The 13,282-nt window shown below is 44.4% G+C and overlaps 2 protein-coding genes across 2 annotated transcripts in view; both read right to left on the reverse strand.

Moving 5' to 3' along the window:
• Positions 1-450: 450 nt before the first annotated feature.
• LOC117405142 (heat shock 70 kDa protein 13) lies at positions 451-7,354 on the reverse strand. Its single transcript, XM_034007960.3, has 5 exons — positions 7,179-7,354; positions 5,860-6,200; positions 5,169-5,382; positions 4,889-5,056; positions 451-3,784 (listed from the first exon to the last, which is right to left on the reverse strand). The coding sequence occupies exons 1-5, from the start codon at positions 7,201-7,203 to the stop codon at positions 3,234-3,236; spliced, it is 1,299 nt and encodes a 432-aa protein (XP_033863851.3). The 5' UTR covers positions 7,204-7,354; the 3' UTR covers positions 451-3,233.
• Positions 7,355-10,016: 2,662 nt separating this feature from the next.
• Positions 10,017-13,282, reverse strand: part of LOC117972946 (SAM and SH3 domain-containing protein 1-like) — a 51,470-nt gene continuing 48,204 nt past the window's right edge. Inside the window, exon 16 of the mRNA XM_059030598.1 lies at positions 10,017-12,806. Within this exon, the coding sequence (XP_058886581.1) occupies positions 12,577-12,806 (230 nt within the window). The 3' untranslated portion in view covers positions 10,017-12,576. The remainder of the gene's footprint in view (positions 12,807-13,282) is intronic.

Raw genomic sequence — 13,282 nt, forward strand, 5'->3', positions numbered from 1 at the left:
CAGGAATCACACACAGCTTCGATCAAGCAATCTGCAGCTCCTGTCAGTGATGCTGGACCTGCGCAGGCAGGATCATTTCTGTTAATCCTGCGAAGATCCACCTTGCCAAGGCCTGTGTCACACATTCAATACATAAACAGGACTGATGAGTGTGAAGAGCACATTTATAACAAACAACACGGCACACTATATTAGTACAGTACCCGTGTGCTTTTCAAAAATGATACCCACCTCCCCCCCCCCCCCCCCCCCTCAAAAAAATAGAGAGATAATATAGCAATGTTCCTGCTGTATGCAATAGTCAGCTATAGCTCAGGTCAAGAGTTCTGATGCATCAAGAAGTTTAGGATTGAGATAATATTAAATATATATATATAAAAACATAATTTAGATATTTTGTTAAATCTCATCTAATCAAATAAACTACTGGAAGCCATAACAGTTACAGTATTTCATGTTAGATCTGGAAGTGTCCCATCTTTTATTTGTCAGTTTTTCGTGAAGTATCATGTCAAGTACTACAAAGCGTTGTGTAATTCAACATGTTAACGTAACATTGTTCAGCAGGGTTCATTCGACTTGATGAAGCACAGTGAGTTCAGTCTATAAGATGATGCTAAACTCTTGCCCATAGCTGTACAGTATGGGATACAGTGTCAAAACAGTGATTCAAACACCAAACACTCACTGATAAGGCAGAGACTTCACAAAGAGAGAGAAAGGAATGAAATATTATCTTTATATTATATTACATATCTGACAGTTTCTTTCCCTCACCCTGTGAGGAGATGTTAATGCACCCCTCCTCAGAACACATTCCCAATGAGATGAGATGTGACTGCGCCCCCCCTCGTCAGAACACATTCCCAATGAGATGTTACTGCTCCCCCCTCGTCAGAACACATTCCCAATGAGATGTTACTGCGCCCCCCTCGTCAGAACACATTCCCAATGAGATGTTACTGCGCCCCCCTCGTCAGAACACATTCCCAATGAGATGAGATGTTACTGCGCCCCCCTCATCAGAACACATTCCCAATGAGATGAGATGTTACTGCGCCCCCCCTCGTCAGAACACATTCCCAATGAGATGAGATGTTACTGCGCTCCCCTCGTCAGAACACATTCCCAATGAGATGAGATGTCACTGCGCTCCCCTCGTCAGAACACATTCCCAATGAGATGTTACTGCTCCCCCCTCGTCAGAACACATTCCCAATGAGATGTTACTGCACCCCCCTCGTCAGAACACATTCCCAATGAGATGAGATGTTACTGCGCTCCCCTCGTCAGAACACATTCCCAATGAGATGTTACTGCGCCCCCCTCATCAGAACACATTCCCAATGAGATGAGATGTTACTGCGCTCCCCTCGTCAGAACACATTCCCAATGAGATGTTACTGCTCCCCCCTCGTCAGAACACATTCCCAATGAGATGTTACTGCGCCCCCCTCGTCAGAACACATTCCCAATGAGATGTTACTGCGCCCCCCTCATCAGAACACATTCCCAATGAGATGAGATGTTACTGCGCCCCCCTCGTCAGAACACATTCCCAATGAGATGAGATGTCACTGCGCTCCCCTCGTCAGAACACATTCCCAATGAGATGTTACTGCGCCCCCCTCGTCAGAACACATTCCCAATGAGATGAGATGTTACTGCGCTCCCCTCGTCAGAACACATTCCCAATGAGATGAGATGTCACTGCGCTCCCCTCGTCAGAACACATTCCCAATGAGATGTTACTGCTCCCCCCTCGTCAGAACACATTCCCAATGAGATGTTACTGCGCCCCCCTCGTCAGAACACATTCCCAATGAGATGTTACTGCTCCCCCCTCGTCAGAACACATTCCCAATGAGATGTCACTGCGCTCCCCTCGTCAGAACACATTCCCAATGAGATGTTACTGCTCCCCCCTCGTCAGAACACATTCCCAATGAGATGTTACTGCGCCCCCCTCGTCAGAACACATTCCCAATGAGATGTTACTGCTCCCCCCTCGTCAGAACACATTCCCAATGAGATGTTACTGCGCCCCCCTCGTCAGAACACATTCCCAATGAGATGTTACTGCACCCCCCTCGTCAGAACACATTCCCAATGAGATGTTACTGCTCCCCCCTCGTCAGAACACATTCCCAATGAGATGAGATGTTACTGCGCCCCCCTCGTCAGAACACATTCCCAATGAGATGTTACTGCTCCCCCCTCGTCAGAACACATTCCCAATGAGATGAGATGTTACTGCACCCCCCTCGTCAGAACACATTCCCAATGAGATGTTACTGCGCCCCCCTCGTCAGAACAATTCCCAATGAGATGAGATGTCACTGCGCTCCCCTCGTCAGAACACATTCCCAATGAGATGAGATGTTACTGCTCCCCCCTCGTCAGAACACAAAAAAGGATTTCCCAGCATAACTGGAAACAATCATTCAAGAACATTACCATGGAAATGATCCATGGAAACAGCAACTCAACTGTAAAAAAGTCGCTTGGAAAAATCAGCAATCAACACTTCGAATGGACTCCACACGAGTCGGAATGCAGCATTTATAATGCCAATCTTCTCCTTCTCTGGATGTTGTTTTACACAGTAAGCATCATGTACAGAACAGGTCCCTTTGTACGCTTTGTCACAATGAAACTGCACGAAGAAGAGACAGCTGAAGATTTAGAGACTTTACCAGATCTAAGCAGCAATTGAATATACCCAGGCTGTTGATCTGAGCTCTGACTCTTTCAATATTTTAACATTCAAGTAACTCAGAACAGTCCTGTCTGTATCTCGCCCCCTTCATGCCAAAAAAGAAGAACCTTTCATTTTGCTTTGGTCCTTTTATCCATTCTAGAAATAAAAGTTTAGAAGAGAACACATCCTCCAGGACTGTACTTCAAACACAAGCATGTGTCTGCAGACTCAAAGAGTATTAAAAACATAGTATAAGAATTACACCAATGAGGACACTCCTAGATCTAAGACGTCATCGATCACATGGTGTCATTTACTTTTACAAGAAACATCTCGTGTTGATGAACATGATGCTTACAGTAGGCTGTTTTTGGTATGAAGGGATCAACATTTTAAAGGTTTGGGTAACCAGACACCCTGAAGTATAAATAAATAAATCTATCCTGCCACCCAGTCCGCAGTCCTGTACACCACAGAAAGCTTTAATAGCTGCCCTGTAAGGCTGCCGTGCCCGTGCCCAGTGTCTTGACCATTATAAGAAGTTGGTCTTCCTCAGGTGTCTGTTGGGAATCTCTATGGCACTGACCTGCAAGGGCCAGGAGCCCCCCATGATCCCTGCCTGCAGGGCCACTCCGGTCACCACTGCCAGCTCCGGGTCCACGGACGTGTTGGGCTCCATCCCAAAATACTGAGCGATAATCTGCCGAATCCGCGGGATTCTCGTGGAACCCCCAACCAGAACGATCTCATCCACTTCCGACTTGTCCAGCCGGCCTTCCCTCAGCACCTCCTCGATGGGCGTGAGGATCTTCTGGAACAGGTCTGCGTTGAGATCCTCAAAGAGCTGCCTGGTCAGAACGTCCTCATAAACAACGGAGCCCGCGCTGCCCCGCAGGGAGAGGGGCACTCGGATCACGGAGGTCTGCCCAAAGGTCAGGTTGAGTTTGGCTGCTTCCACAGCCTGCCTCAAGGTGTGAATGTCTCCTTCGTGGGAGGGCAGGGCTCCATACTGCTCATGGACGCGGGTAAATACATGCTGCAGCAGCCTCTGGTTAAAGTCCTGTCCTCCCAGCTTATTATTACCTGAGGAAAATCAACAAGTTTATTTATATTTGCCTTGCAAATGACTGCCACTGGAGCTTGCATTTACTGTAGTGGGGGCATGCAAATATTCCCATTTCTAACCCAGTTCTGCTGCTTCATTTTAACACACACTACACAGCTCTGACCAAAGATTTCACATCACTTAGAATTGTAGGATTGACACAACATTTAAAAAAAATAATGAACATAATTTAGACATTTTATTTAACATCATGTCATCAAAGAAACTACAAATTGATATGGCAAGAGTCTCCCAGAAGCCATAACAGTAGTGCAGTATTTCATGTCAGTCCCCTGCATGGATCCAGGACTGTGCAGACTTGTACTGCTCTCTGTCGTCTTCTCAAATCCCACTTATTCAACCTTGACTTGTAAATTCCTGTTATATATCTTTTTGCATTTCCCTTTATTTATATTTATTTTGTATATATTGATGTGTTTGTTTTGCATGTTATTACCTCTAACTTACATACTTTATATTTTGTTTCATTTCTGTAAGTCGCTTTGGATAAAAGCATCTGTTAAATAATTAAATAATAATAATTTTGAAATGTCACATTTTTCATTCCAAGTATATGGAAAACTACAATGCGGTATTTAATTCAATATGTTAATGTAACGTTGTTCAGCAGGTTTCGTTTGTCTTTATGAAGCAGAATGAGTTCATTCTCTAGGGCGATGCAAAACTTTGGGCCATAGCTGTACATATCCTGGTAAGTGGTTTATTATATCGTATATTTAGCTCTTTAGTATTACTGGTAGAGTAAGTAGAGAGGTGCTTTGCTATCTTAATAAAAGCCATTGCATTCTCTGTTACTCTCCCAGTCACTCATTGTCATATTCTCTGTTTTTTAAAGACCTTGTTCACATCTGGGGAACTGAAAAGAATGTAGTTTCAGTGTGTGAGGATCACTCTGTGACTCGCTGCAGGGAGCACACACTCTCAAACAGCAGCGTGGGCCACCTAAACTAAACTAACACAGAGAAGCATCGAAACTTCTCAAACGTGGAATCCACAGTGATCCTGGCAGTGGGTAAACAGTGCTCTTAGTAACATGTGCAATAAAAACGGTGTCCCCCTACCTGCCATAGCTCTGGTGAGAAACATCCCTCCCTGTTTGTTTAATAAGGAGACGTCCAGGGTCCCCCCTCCTAGGTCCACCACCAGCACATTGAGCACATCTACCTTGTGTAGCCCATACGCCATGGCAGCTGCTGTGGGCTCATTGATAACACGCAGGACCTCCAGACCTGACAATGACAGAAGCACATGCTGATCGCACACAGCACACTGCCAGCGCATGCAATGCAATGCAATGGACGTGTGGCTGCCATTCAGACGTCCATGGAGATGGAACCTCACCTGCTAGGTTTGCTGCCCGGACGGTGTAGTTCCTCTGCCTTTCATCAAAATCTGCAGGCACTGAGATGACCGCCTTGCTGATCAGGACCCCGAGGTGACGCTCCGCCATCTTCTTCATGTTTAACAGCAGGCGGGAGCTGATATACTCCGGAGTAACAGTGAACGTTCTATTGGTCGAGATGGAAAATTCAGCACTCCCATTGCGATGCAAAACCTACCGGTAAAAACATAAACAGCAAGTCAATCACTGACGTCTTTTTTCATATTTCACATATCGCAGGACATCTTTAAACCCTGTTACCAATTCTGTACTTTCTATACAAAGATGGTTTGCATGACAGTTTGGGGACGGAACGAAGACTCCCATTGCATAGCAGTTTGATCCATTCCTTGTTTCACTACAGGTCTAATAGAGGGGTGGTCCTGGAGTGCCGCAGGGTCTTCTGGTTCTCGTTCCACCCGCGTTCTCAATGACTTAATTAAACCAATTATTTTCTTAATTGGTCAACACTAAAACAAGACGAGGTCTTTACCTGCAGGACTGTGGCTCTCCAGGACCAGGGCTGAGTTTGTTACCTCGACACACTGTGGCTAATCCAGCTCACAGTAAACCCTGGAATGGGTGAAGTGCTATGCAATAGGAGTCTTGTTTCCAGACCTGTAGTTGATGGGTGAGGATGAAATCTCTAACCTGAAACTGGTATGGAGTGCTTTCCCTTTCCAAGTCCTCGGGGGTGAACAGCTTCCCAATGAATCTCTTGGCATCGTAGATGGTGTTGAGAGGATTGGCGTCAGCCAGGTCCTGCCCCTCATACCCAGAATGGATGCCAGAGACCGTGAATGAGACCACACTGGGGATGCTCTTCCGTCCCTGCAAATCACCAATCACCTCCACCTCCCCCAGTCCCGGGTGGAACACTCCAACCGAACAGAATGTAGTGCCAAGGTCAATACCAATTACTTTTGGCTTGGGGGGTGGTAAGTATTGCTGTCCCAGATAACCAGCCAGAAAAAGAGCAAGGATAGCTGACCCTGAAAGAACAAAACCACACACACTTCATGATGCTGTTGTATTTACACATATTTAAGGGGAATCCACTGAAACATGTATCACTTCAAACATGGTTACTAATGGCAACTAAACCATCTGTTTACAGAATACTGGGAATAATGCAATGACTTTTTTTTGTTCCCTAGGAGTCCCCCCGACTCGGCTTTACATTCAGCAAGTGAACTGGAACTGAAGTCTGGCGGTGTGCTTGTCAGTAAACGGTACCTCCAGTGCGATTATAGCACATGAATGAACGCACGCAGTGTTAATACTGCAGTGTATTCAGAACCGGCTGGAGGCCTGGACCGGTAACACCTGCTCAAGGGACCTGTTACAGCGGATGGTCCTGTCTCTATCTAAGACAGCGGATTGCACAGCTGCCGGTACGAGGTGCACAGAACAACATATTTATACAACTACCCACTTCCCTTTCTCGAAACCGCAAATAAAACAGTTTCTCTGTTCAGCGCAGATACATTGCTGGCAGCGGTCTGTGTGGAGTGTCTTACAGTCTGTACTGGTATCCTAGAAGGAACAAACGGCTGCTGCCAGTAGATTTTCTACTGGTACCAGTCACTCCGAATTATATTTCACAAATCAGCTGAAGTTGTATAAAATATACTGTATGTTAAATGTATATATTGGCTGAATTTTAACGAAACTTTTACAACACGCGCAAATCGACTACTATGAAATGAAAACAAAACCTCTTCAAAATAAATTATATGAACGACAACTAAACTATGACCTTAACAAGCAGACGCCAATGTGATCATTTCTCATGCTTTTCTCGTAGGTTAGCACTGTGGTCAGGCAGCTGTGTGTGTCTGTGTTAAAAATCCATCGAGGTACAACTAAGTTAACACAGCACTAGTACAACTACGCAGTTCAGTTACAACATTGTGTCATGTAACGGTAAATACAACACAAATAAACATACATCAATCAATCTCACTTACCCAGAATGGACATTTCCCCAGCCATGTTCAAACACAAAAGAGAACACCTGATTTAAAAAGGACCCTATGATCATCATCTGCCAGTTTCGTACTCTCTCTCTCTCTGCTTACTGATGACTGTACTTTACCGGCACGAAATACACGGTTCACGCAGGGATTGCCGGCAGTTGAAGTTTTATAGTTTGGCCGTCAACGTTCTAGTAAAAGGAACCGTGAGAAGTAATAAACTACAAATCCCATGAACCTCTGTGCCGGTGGGCTGGAGAACAGCAAACCAGGAAGCTAATAGAATGTACCGACAGTACGCATGCTCGCTTACACGTCTCGGCTCGTCAGAGGTGTTTGGCATTATGACGCAATCACTGCTAGTGTATTACAGGGGGATTTAAATAAGACGGGCGTTTCTTAAAGGTATTTACATGCCCAGACAGGCGCCCCACGCTGAGTTCTGTAGCGGTGCCTTTAAGTGTTACAGTGTGGCACTAGCTGTGGTGTAATTATAGCTGCGCATAATTAACAGACTTAGAACATGAGGTGTGTGATTTGTTTAGTTGTTTCTTTTTGGTTACACGCGATAAACTATATTTTTGTTCTGCTCTAAAATGTAAACGCAGTGGAAAGTACATTATACGACCTTTTTTTTTTGTCAGTGTGTTTATTTTTTAAATAAATGTACCAAATCTGCATAGTTTATATGTTTACATGTTCTTTAGTATTAAGTCAATTGCAGACCTTAAAATATGTGCGTTTTAACTGTACAGCATACAGCCCTTGCCACAAATAAAATGTTTGTGATAGCAGATAGCGAAGTATAAAAAAATACCAAAGTAAAATGTCATTATTATTATTATTATTCCAGTGTGTCGTTTCTATGAACGTCCAGTAGGTGGCAGCATTGCTTTACATCATGTCCAATGTATCGCGCGGCAGAAAGTAATACAAGCGTTGTCTCTTCTGTGTTTCGTTCTTCTCCTGTTATGTATACATAAAAGTGTTATTGTTATTTAATGAATGAAATGGCACACGTGATTTGTATCAGGCAGTTAAAGGAGTGCTGCCCAATATCAGATAACCCCTGATCTGCCCTCTTACCAGAACTAGCAGCATTGCCACTGGGTTTATTTATACTGTGATGTGGGATATGCAGATTGTGGTGCTACTCTTTATTATAAAAAGTTTGCACAGCTTCCTGGTACTGAATCACTTCCCATGCTGTGTGCCAATTGCCGTCCAATCGTCTTGCTGCAATCTGGCCAGGACATGAACGCATCATTTTACAATCCGTAACGGTTTGAAAAAAATGTTTGATCACAATTCAAAAAGGGATTGATCATGCAAATACAATGTCAGAAAATGTACTTCAAAGCCTTGGTTATGAGAACATTTACGAACTAGAGTAGGCCATTCGACCCATCTAAGCTCGTAGAAACTGATTGGGTCTTAAAGGATCCAAGTGATTCTCCCTCAACAACATGACTAGGCAGCCCATTCCATCCCCTCACCACTGGGAAGAAGAGTCTCCTTCAGCAACATGACTAGGCAGCCCATTCCATCCCCTCACCACTGTGTGAAGAAGAGTCTCCTTCAACAACATGACTAGGCAGCCCATTCCATCCCCTCACCACTCAGTGTGTGAAGAAGAGTCTCCTTCAACAACATGACGGCAGCCCATTCCATCCCTTCACCACTCTGTGTGAAGAAGAGTCTCCTTCAACAACATGACTAGGCAGCCCATTCCATCCCCTCACCACTCTCTGTGTGAAGAAGTGTCTCCTTCCCTCTGTCCTGAGTCTGTCTCCACTTCATCTCGAGCTGTGTCCTCTGGTCCTGGTTTCTGTGCTGCACTTAAAGTATTGGTTCTGGTTAGCTTTGTCAAGCTCTTTTAAGATCTGAAAGACTTCATGTCCCCCCTGATTGTTCCTTGTTCCATACTGAAGAGATGCAGTTCTTTCAGCCTTTACCACTGCAATGGTATAACACTTGATGTAACCGGATGGGGGGCACGAGAGGGTCACTCTGCTATGAAAAAGGGAAGCCTGTAGTCTGTTGGAACAGCATCAGCACACATTGGCTGAGTGACTTTATCATCACCCTGGAAATGTGAATTCAAAAAGCTTATTCCCTATAAATCATGTGTCCACGGGCTGGCATTGTTCAGAAAGATTGTGCAAGGCATAGCAAGGCTTATTTCCTTTTAGAAAAACAAACTGGACTCTTAAGAAGTGTTTTTAGCAGCGACGACACTGAACGATGTTCAGCTCAGGAAGTGGTTTTTGTACTCGACACCACATTACCTGTTTCTAAAGCTATCTAACTTTCCAAAACAGATTCAACTGATATCGTAGAGTTTTCATGTCAAAAGAGATTTTAACCTTTAAATGTCATGAGCCTAATAAATGAAAATAAAAAAGAGGATGCATTTAAAAACACTTATTAGCATACTTACGGCTGGTTTCACAGACCCATGGTCAGTGCTAATCAGGGTCTGTGAAACCAGTCTCAGCTATTTGTATTACACCCTGTTTACACATACTTGCATTTTGCCATTCAGGACCATACAGGGTTTAATTATGACGTTTAACATCTTAATTAATGAGGAAGCACAACTCTTATAAAAGTTTACCTCCACACCCAAATAAAAAGCGTCTCTCTCCTTTGCATGAGATTTCTCATGAAGCACATTTTCCAAGTTTGCTGAACTCTCCCCACAGTGGAACACCTTCCACATGTTATCGATTGCTATGCCAGACCTCTCTACAGCACGCTCCACTAAGTGCTTCTGCAATGGCAGCTGCAGCAGCTATGATTAGTCACTGCAGGAAAGAAGGAATCCGCACACAAGTGTTTGTAAAGAGCGAGAAGCAAGATGTCAATAATGTATTGCTGCTGACATTTCATTCGAGAAAAAAAACAACATTTTATTTCATTTCAACAACAAACCAGAATACATCAAATGATAGAAACAGAACGACGCACAGCACACAAAGTACATACTTAGGATGCAGCTTGAACGCTGTTATCTTAATGCAAATACATACAATTACTGGAATCTACAACTTCACACACAAATACTGACATAAACCGTGCCCATGCAGATAGAATTATACATTACTGAAAGTATGAAGATCTGGAGACATTGCTTCAGAAAGAAGAAAACACAATCAACAGCACTAACAAGAATGACTAATTACCAATTATATATATATATATATATATATATATATATATATATATATATATATATATATATATATATATATTATTGGTAAGATTTTGCATGATGCAAAGGGTAACACTGTACATTATGTATGTATTTCCATAGTAGTTACAGTAAATGCATGTGTACTTACACATCATTCCAGTGTCATTATGCAGAGTTACAATGTAATTATGTAGAGTTATAATGTACTTACAAGACCTTTAACAACAAAATCTTTGCACCTGGATTCATAAAACTACACTTCGACCTTGAAGAAAAAAACTAACAGAAACCGAAATCCACGGTCTTCAATGAACAGATCAAAAGAAAAAGAACTGCGATCGACAGTATTTACAATTTGAAATCGACAAACCACAATGTCTCAACAGAAACGACCGTCCTGCATCCCATCAGTACTGGAATAAAGAGCTACAACAATGAGGGTTTAGAGATACCTTTTAATAGGATCGGCTGAAGATGGGTAGAAAATACAAAGCTTTCCACTTCTCACCTGAAGAGGAGACCTGCCGGGTCTCAAAGCCAGTGTATCTTTGTATACTTATTCATCTGATCCTACTAAAAGATAGCTCCATCAAAAAAGCTTGCTTTGCAGTACTTCCCTCATAGGGAGCAGTGCTGCATCCTCTAATCTCCAGATACATTATGAAGAGTAGAATCAGGGCACTGCAATGGGTTTCTCTGTAGGGAGGGAGCAGCGCTGCATCCCCTAATCTCCAGATAGATCATGAAGAGTAGAATCAGGGCACTGCAATGGGTTTCTCTGTAGGGAGGGAGCAGCGCTGCGTCCCCTAATCTCCAGATACATCATGAAGAGTAGAATCAGGGCACTGCAATGGGTTTCTCTGTAGGGAGGGAGCAGCGCTGCGTCCCCTAATCTCCAGATACATCATGAAGAGTAGAATCAGGGCACTGCAATGGGTTTCTCTGTAGGGAGGGAGCAGCGCTGCGTCCCCTAATCTCCAGATACATCATGAAGAGTAGAATCAGGGCACTGCAATGGGTTTCTCTGTAGGGAGGGAGCAGCGCTGCGTCCCCTAATCTCCAGATACATCATGAAGAGTAGAATCAGGGCACTGCAATGGGTTTCTCTGTAGGGAGGGAGCAGCGCTGCGTCCCCTAATCTCCAGATACATCATGAAGAGTAGAATCAGGGCACTGCAATGGGTTTCTCTGTAGGGAGGGAGCAGCGCTGCGTCCCCTAATCTCCAGATACATCATGAAGAGTAGAATCAGGGCACTGCAATGGGTTTCTCTGTAGGGAGGGAGCAGCGCTGCGTCCCCTAATCTCCAGATACATCATGAAGAGTAGAATCAGGGCACTGCAATGGGTTTCTCTGTAGGGAGGGAGCAGCGCTGCGTCCTCTAATCTCCAGATACATCATGAAGAGTAGAATCAGGGCACTGCAATGGGTTTCTCTGTAGGGAGCAGCGCTGCATCCCCTAATCTCCAGATACATCATGAAGAGTAGAATCAGGGCACTGCAATGGGTTTCTCTGTAGGGAGGGAGCAGCACTGCGTCCCCTAATCTCCAGATACATCATGAAGAGTAGAATCAGGGCACTGCAATGGGTTTCTCTGTAGGGAGGGAGCAGCGCTGCGTCCCCTAATCTCCAGATACATCATGAAGAGTAGAATCAGGGCACTGCAATGGGTTTCTCTGTAGGGAGGGAGCAGCGCTGCGTCCCCTAATCTCCAGATAGATCATGAAGAGTAGAATCAGGGCACTGCAATGGGTTTCTCTGTAGGGAGGGAGCAGCGCTGCATCCCCTAATCTCCAGATAGATCATGAAGAGTAGAATCAGGGCACTGCAATGGGTTTCTCTGTAGGGAGGGAGCAGCGCTGCATCCCCTAATCTCCAGATACATCATGAAGAGTAGAATCAGGGCACTGCAATGGGTTTCTCTGTAGGGAGGGAGCAGCGCTGCATCCCCTAATCTCCAGATAGATCATGAAGAGTAGAATCAGGGCACTGCAATGGGTTTCTCTGTAGGGAGGGAGCAGCGCTGCATCCCCTAATCTCCAGATACATCATGAAGAGTAGAATCAGGGCACTGCAATGGGTTTCTCTGTAGGGAGGGAGCAGTGCTGCGTCCCCTAATCTCCAGATACATCATGAAGAGTAGAATCAGGGCACTGCAATGGGTTTCTCTGTAGGGAGGGAGCAGCGCTGCGTCCTCTAATCTCCAGATACATCATGAAGAGTAGAATCAGGGCACTGCAATGGGTTTCTCTGCAGCCCCGGGAGGGGTTCCCTGTCCAGCTCCTCTCTGCCGTTATCTGAACTCTCAGATGTGATGTAACAGCCAGAGTCTCTGGGGCATTCATTCAGATGGGATGGCTCGAGTCTGAGGTTAGTGCCCAGCGTCTGAGGAACCTGCAGCTGTTCGCTTTCCTGCTCATTGTCATCTGTAAACAGCAAGACAAAAGCACAAGGTAAACAATCTGACTTCAGACACTCTGTTTTAAACATCTACACAGTGCAGGATCTTAACACCACCACCCAGAAATTTATAGACTGTTCTTTGCAAACCTCCCTTCATAAATGTGTCTCATAGTAAAAGCATTGCAAAGTGCGACAAAGTACAGTGAAAGCATACTTCTGTACACACACTTCCATAGCTCTGCAGTTCCACAACTCTGTTTGAGAACCTCTATATGGTAAAAATCTCAACCGATGATCAGCAGTAAGATTAAAACATTAAATTATCATACAGAACGTGAGTCAGTGCAATGAAACAAAGTGAAAAGTACAGAAGTTTGTTTTTTTATCCTGGTTTAGATAAAAAGGTTTATCAGCGCATACTGTACACTGCAGAAAGAGCAGCTGGAATCTGTTATCTGGGCCCATGAAACTGTACCTTAAGTGAAGAAGATGTCAAAAT

The sequence above is a fragment of the Acipenser ruthenus genome, chromosome 9 (genome assembly GCF_902713425.1).
Source record: "Acipenser ruthenus chromosome 9, fAciRut3.2 maternal haplotype, whole genome shotgun sequence".
NCBI classification, from domain to species: Eukaryota; Metazoa; Chordata; class Actinopteri; order Acipenseriformes; family Acipenseridae; genus Acipenser; species Acipenser ruthenus.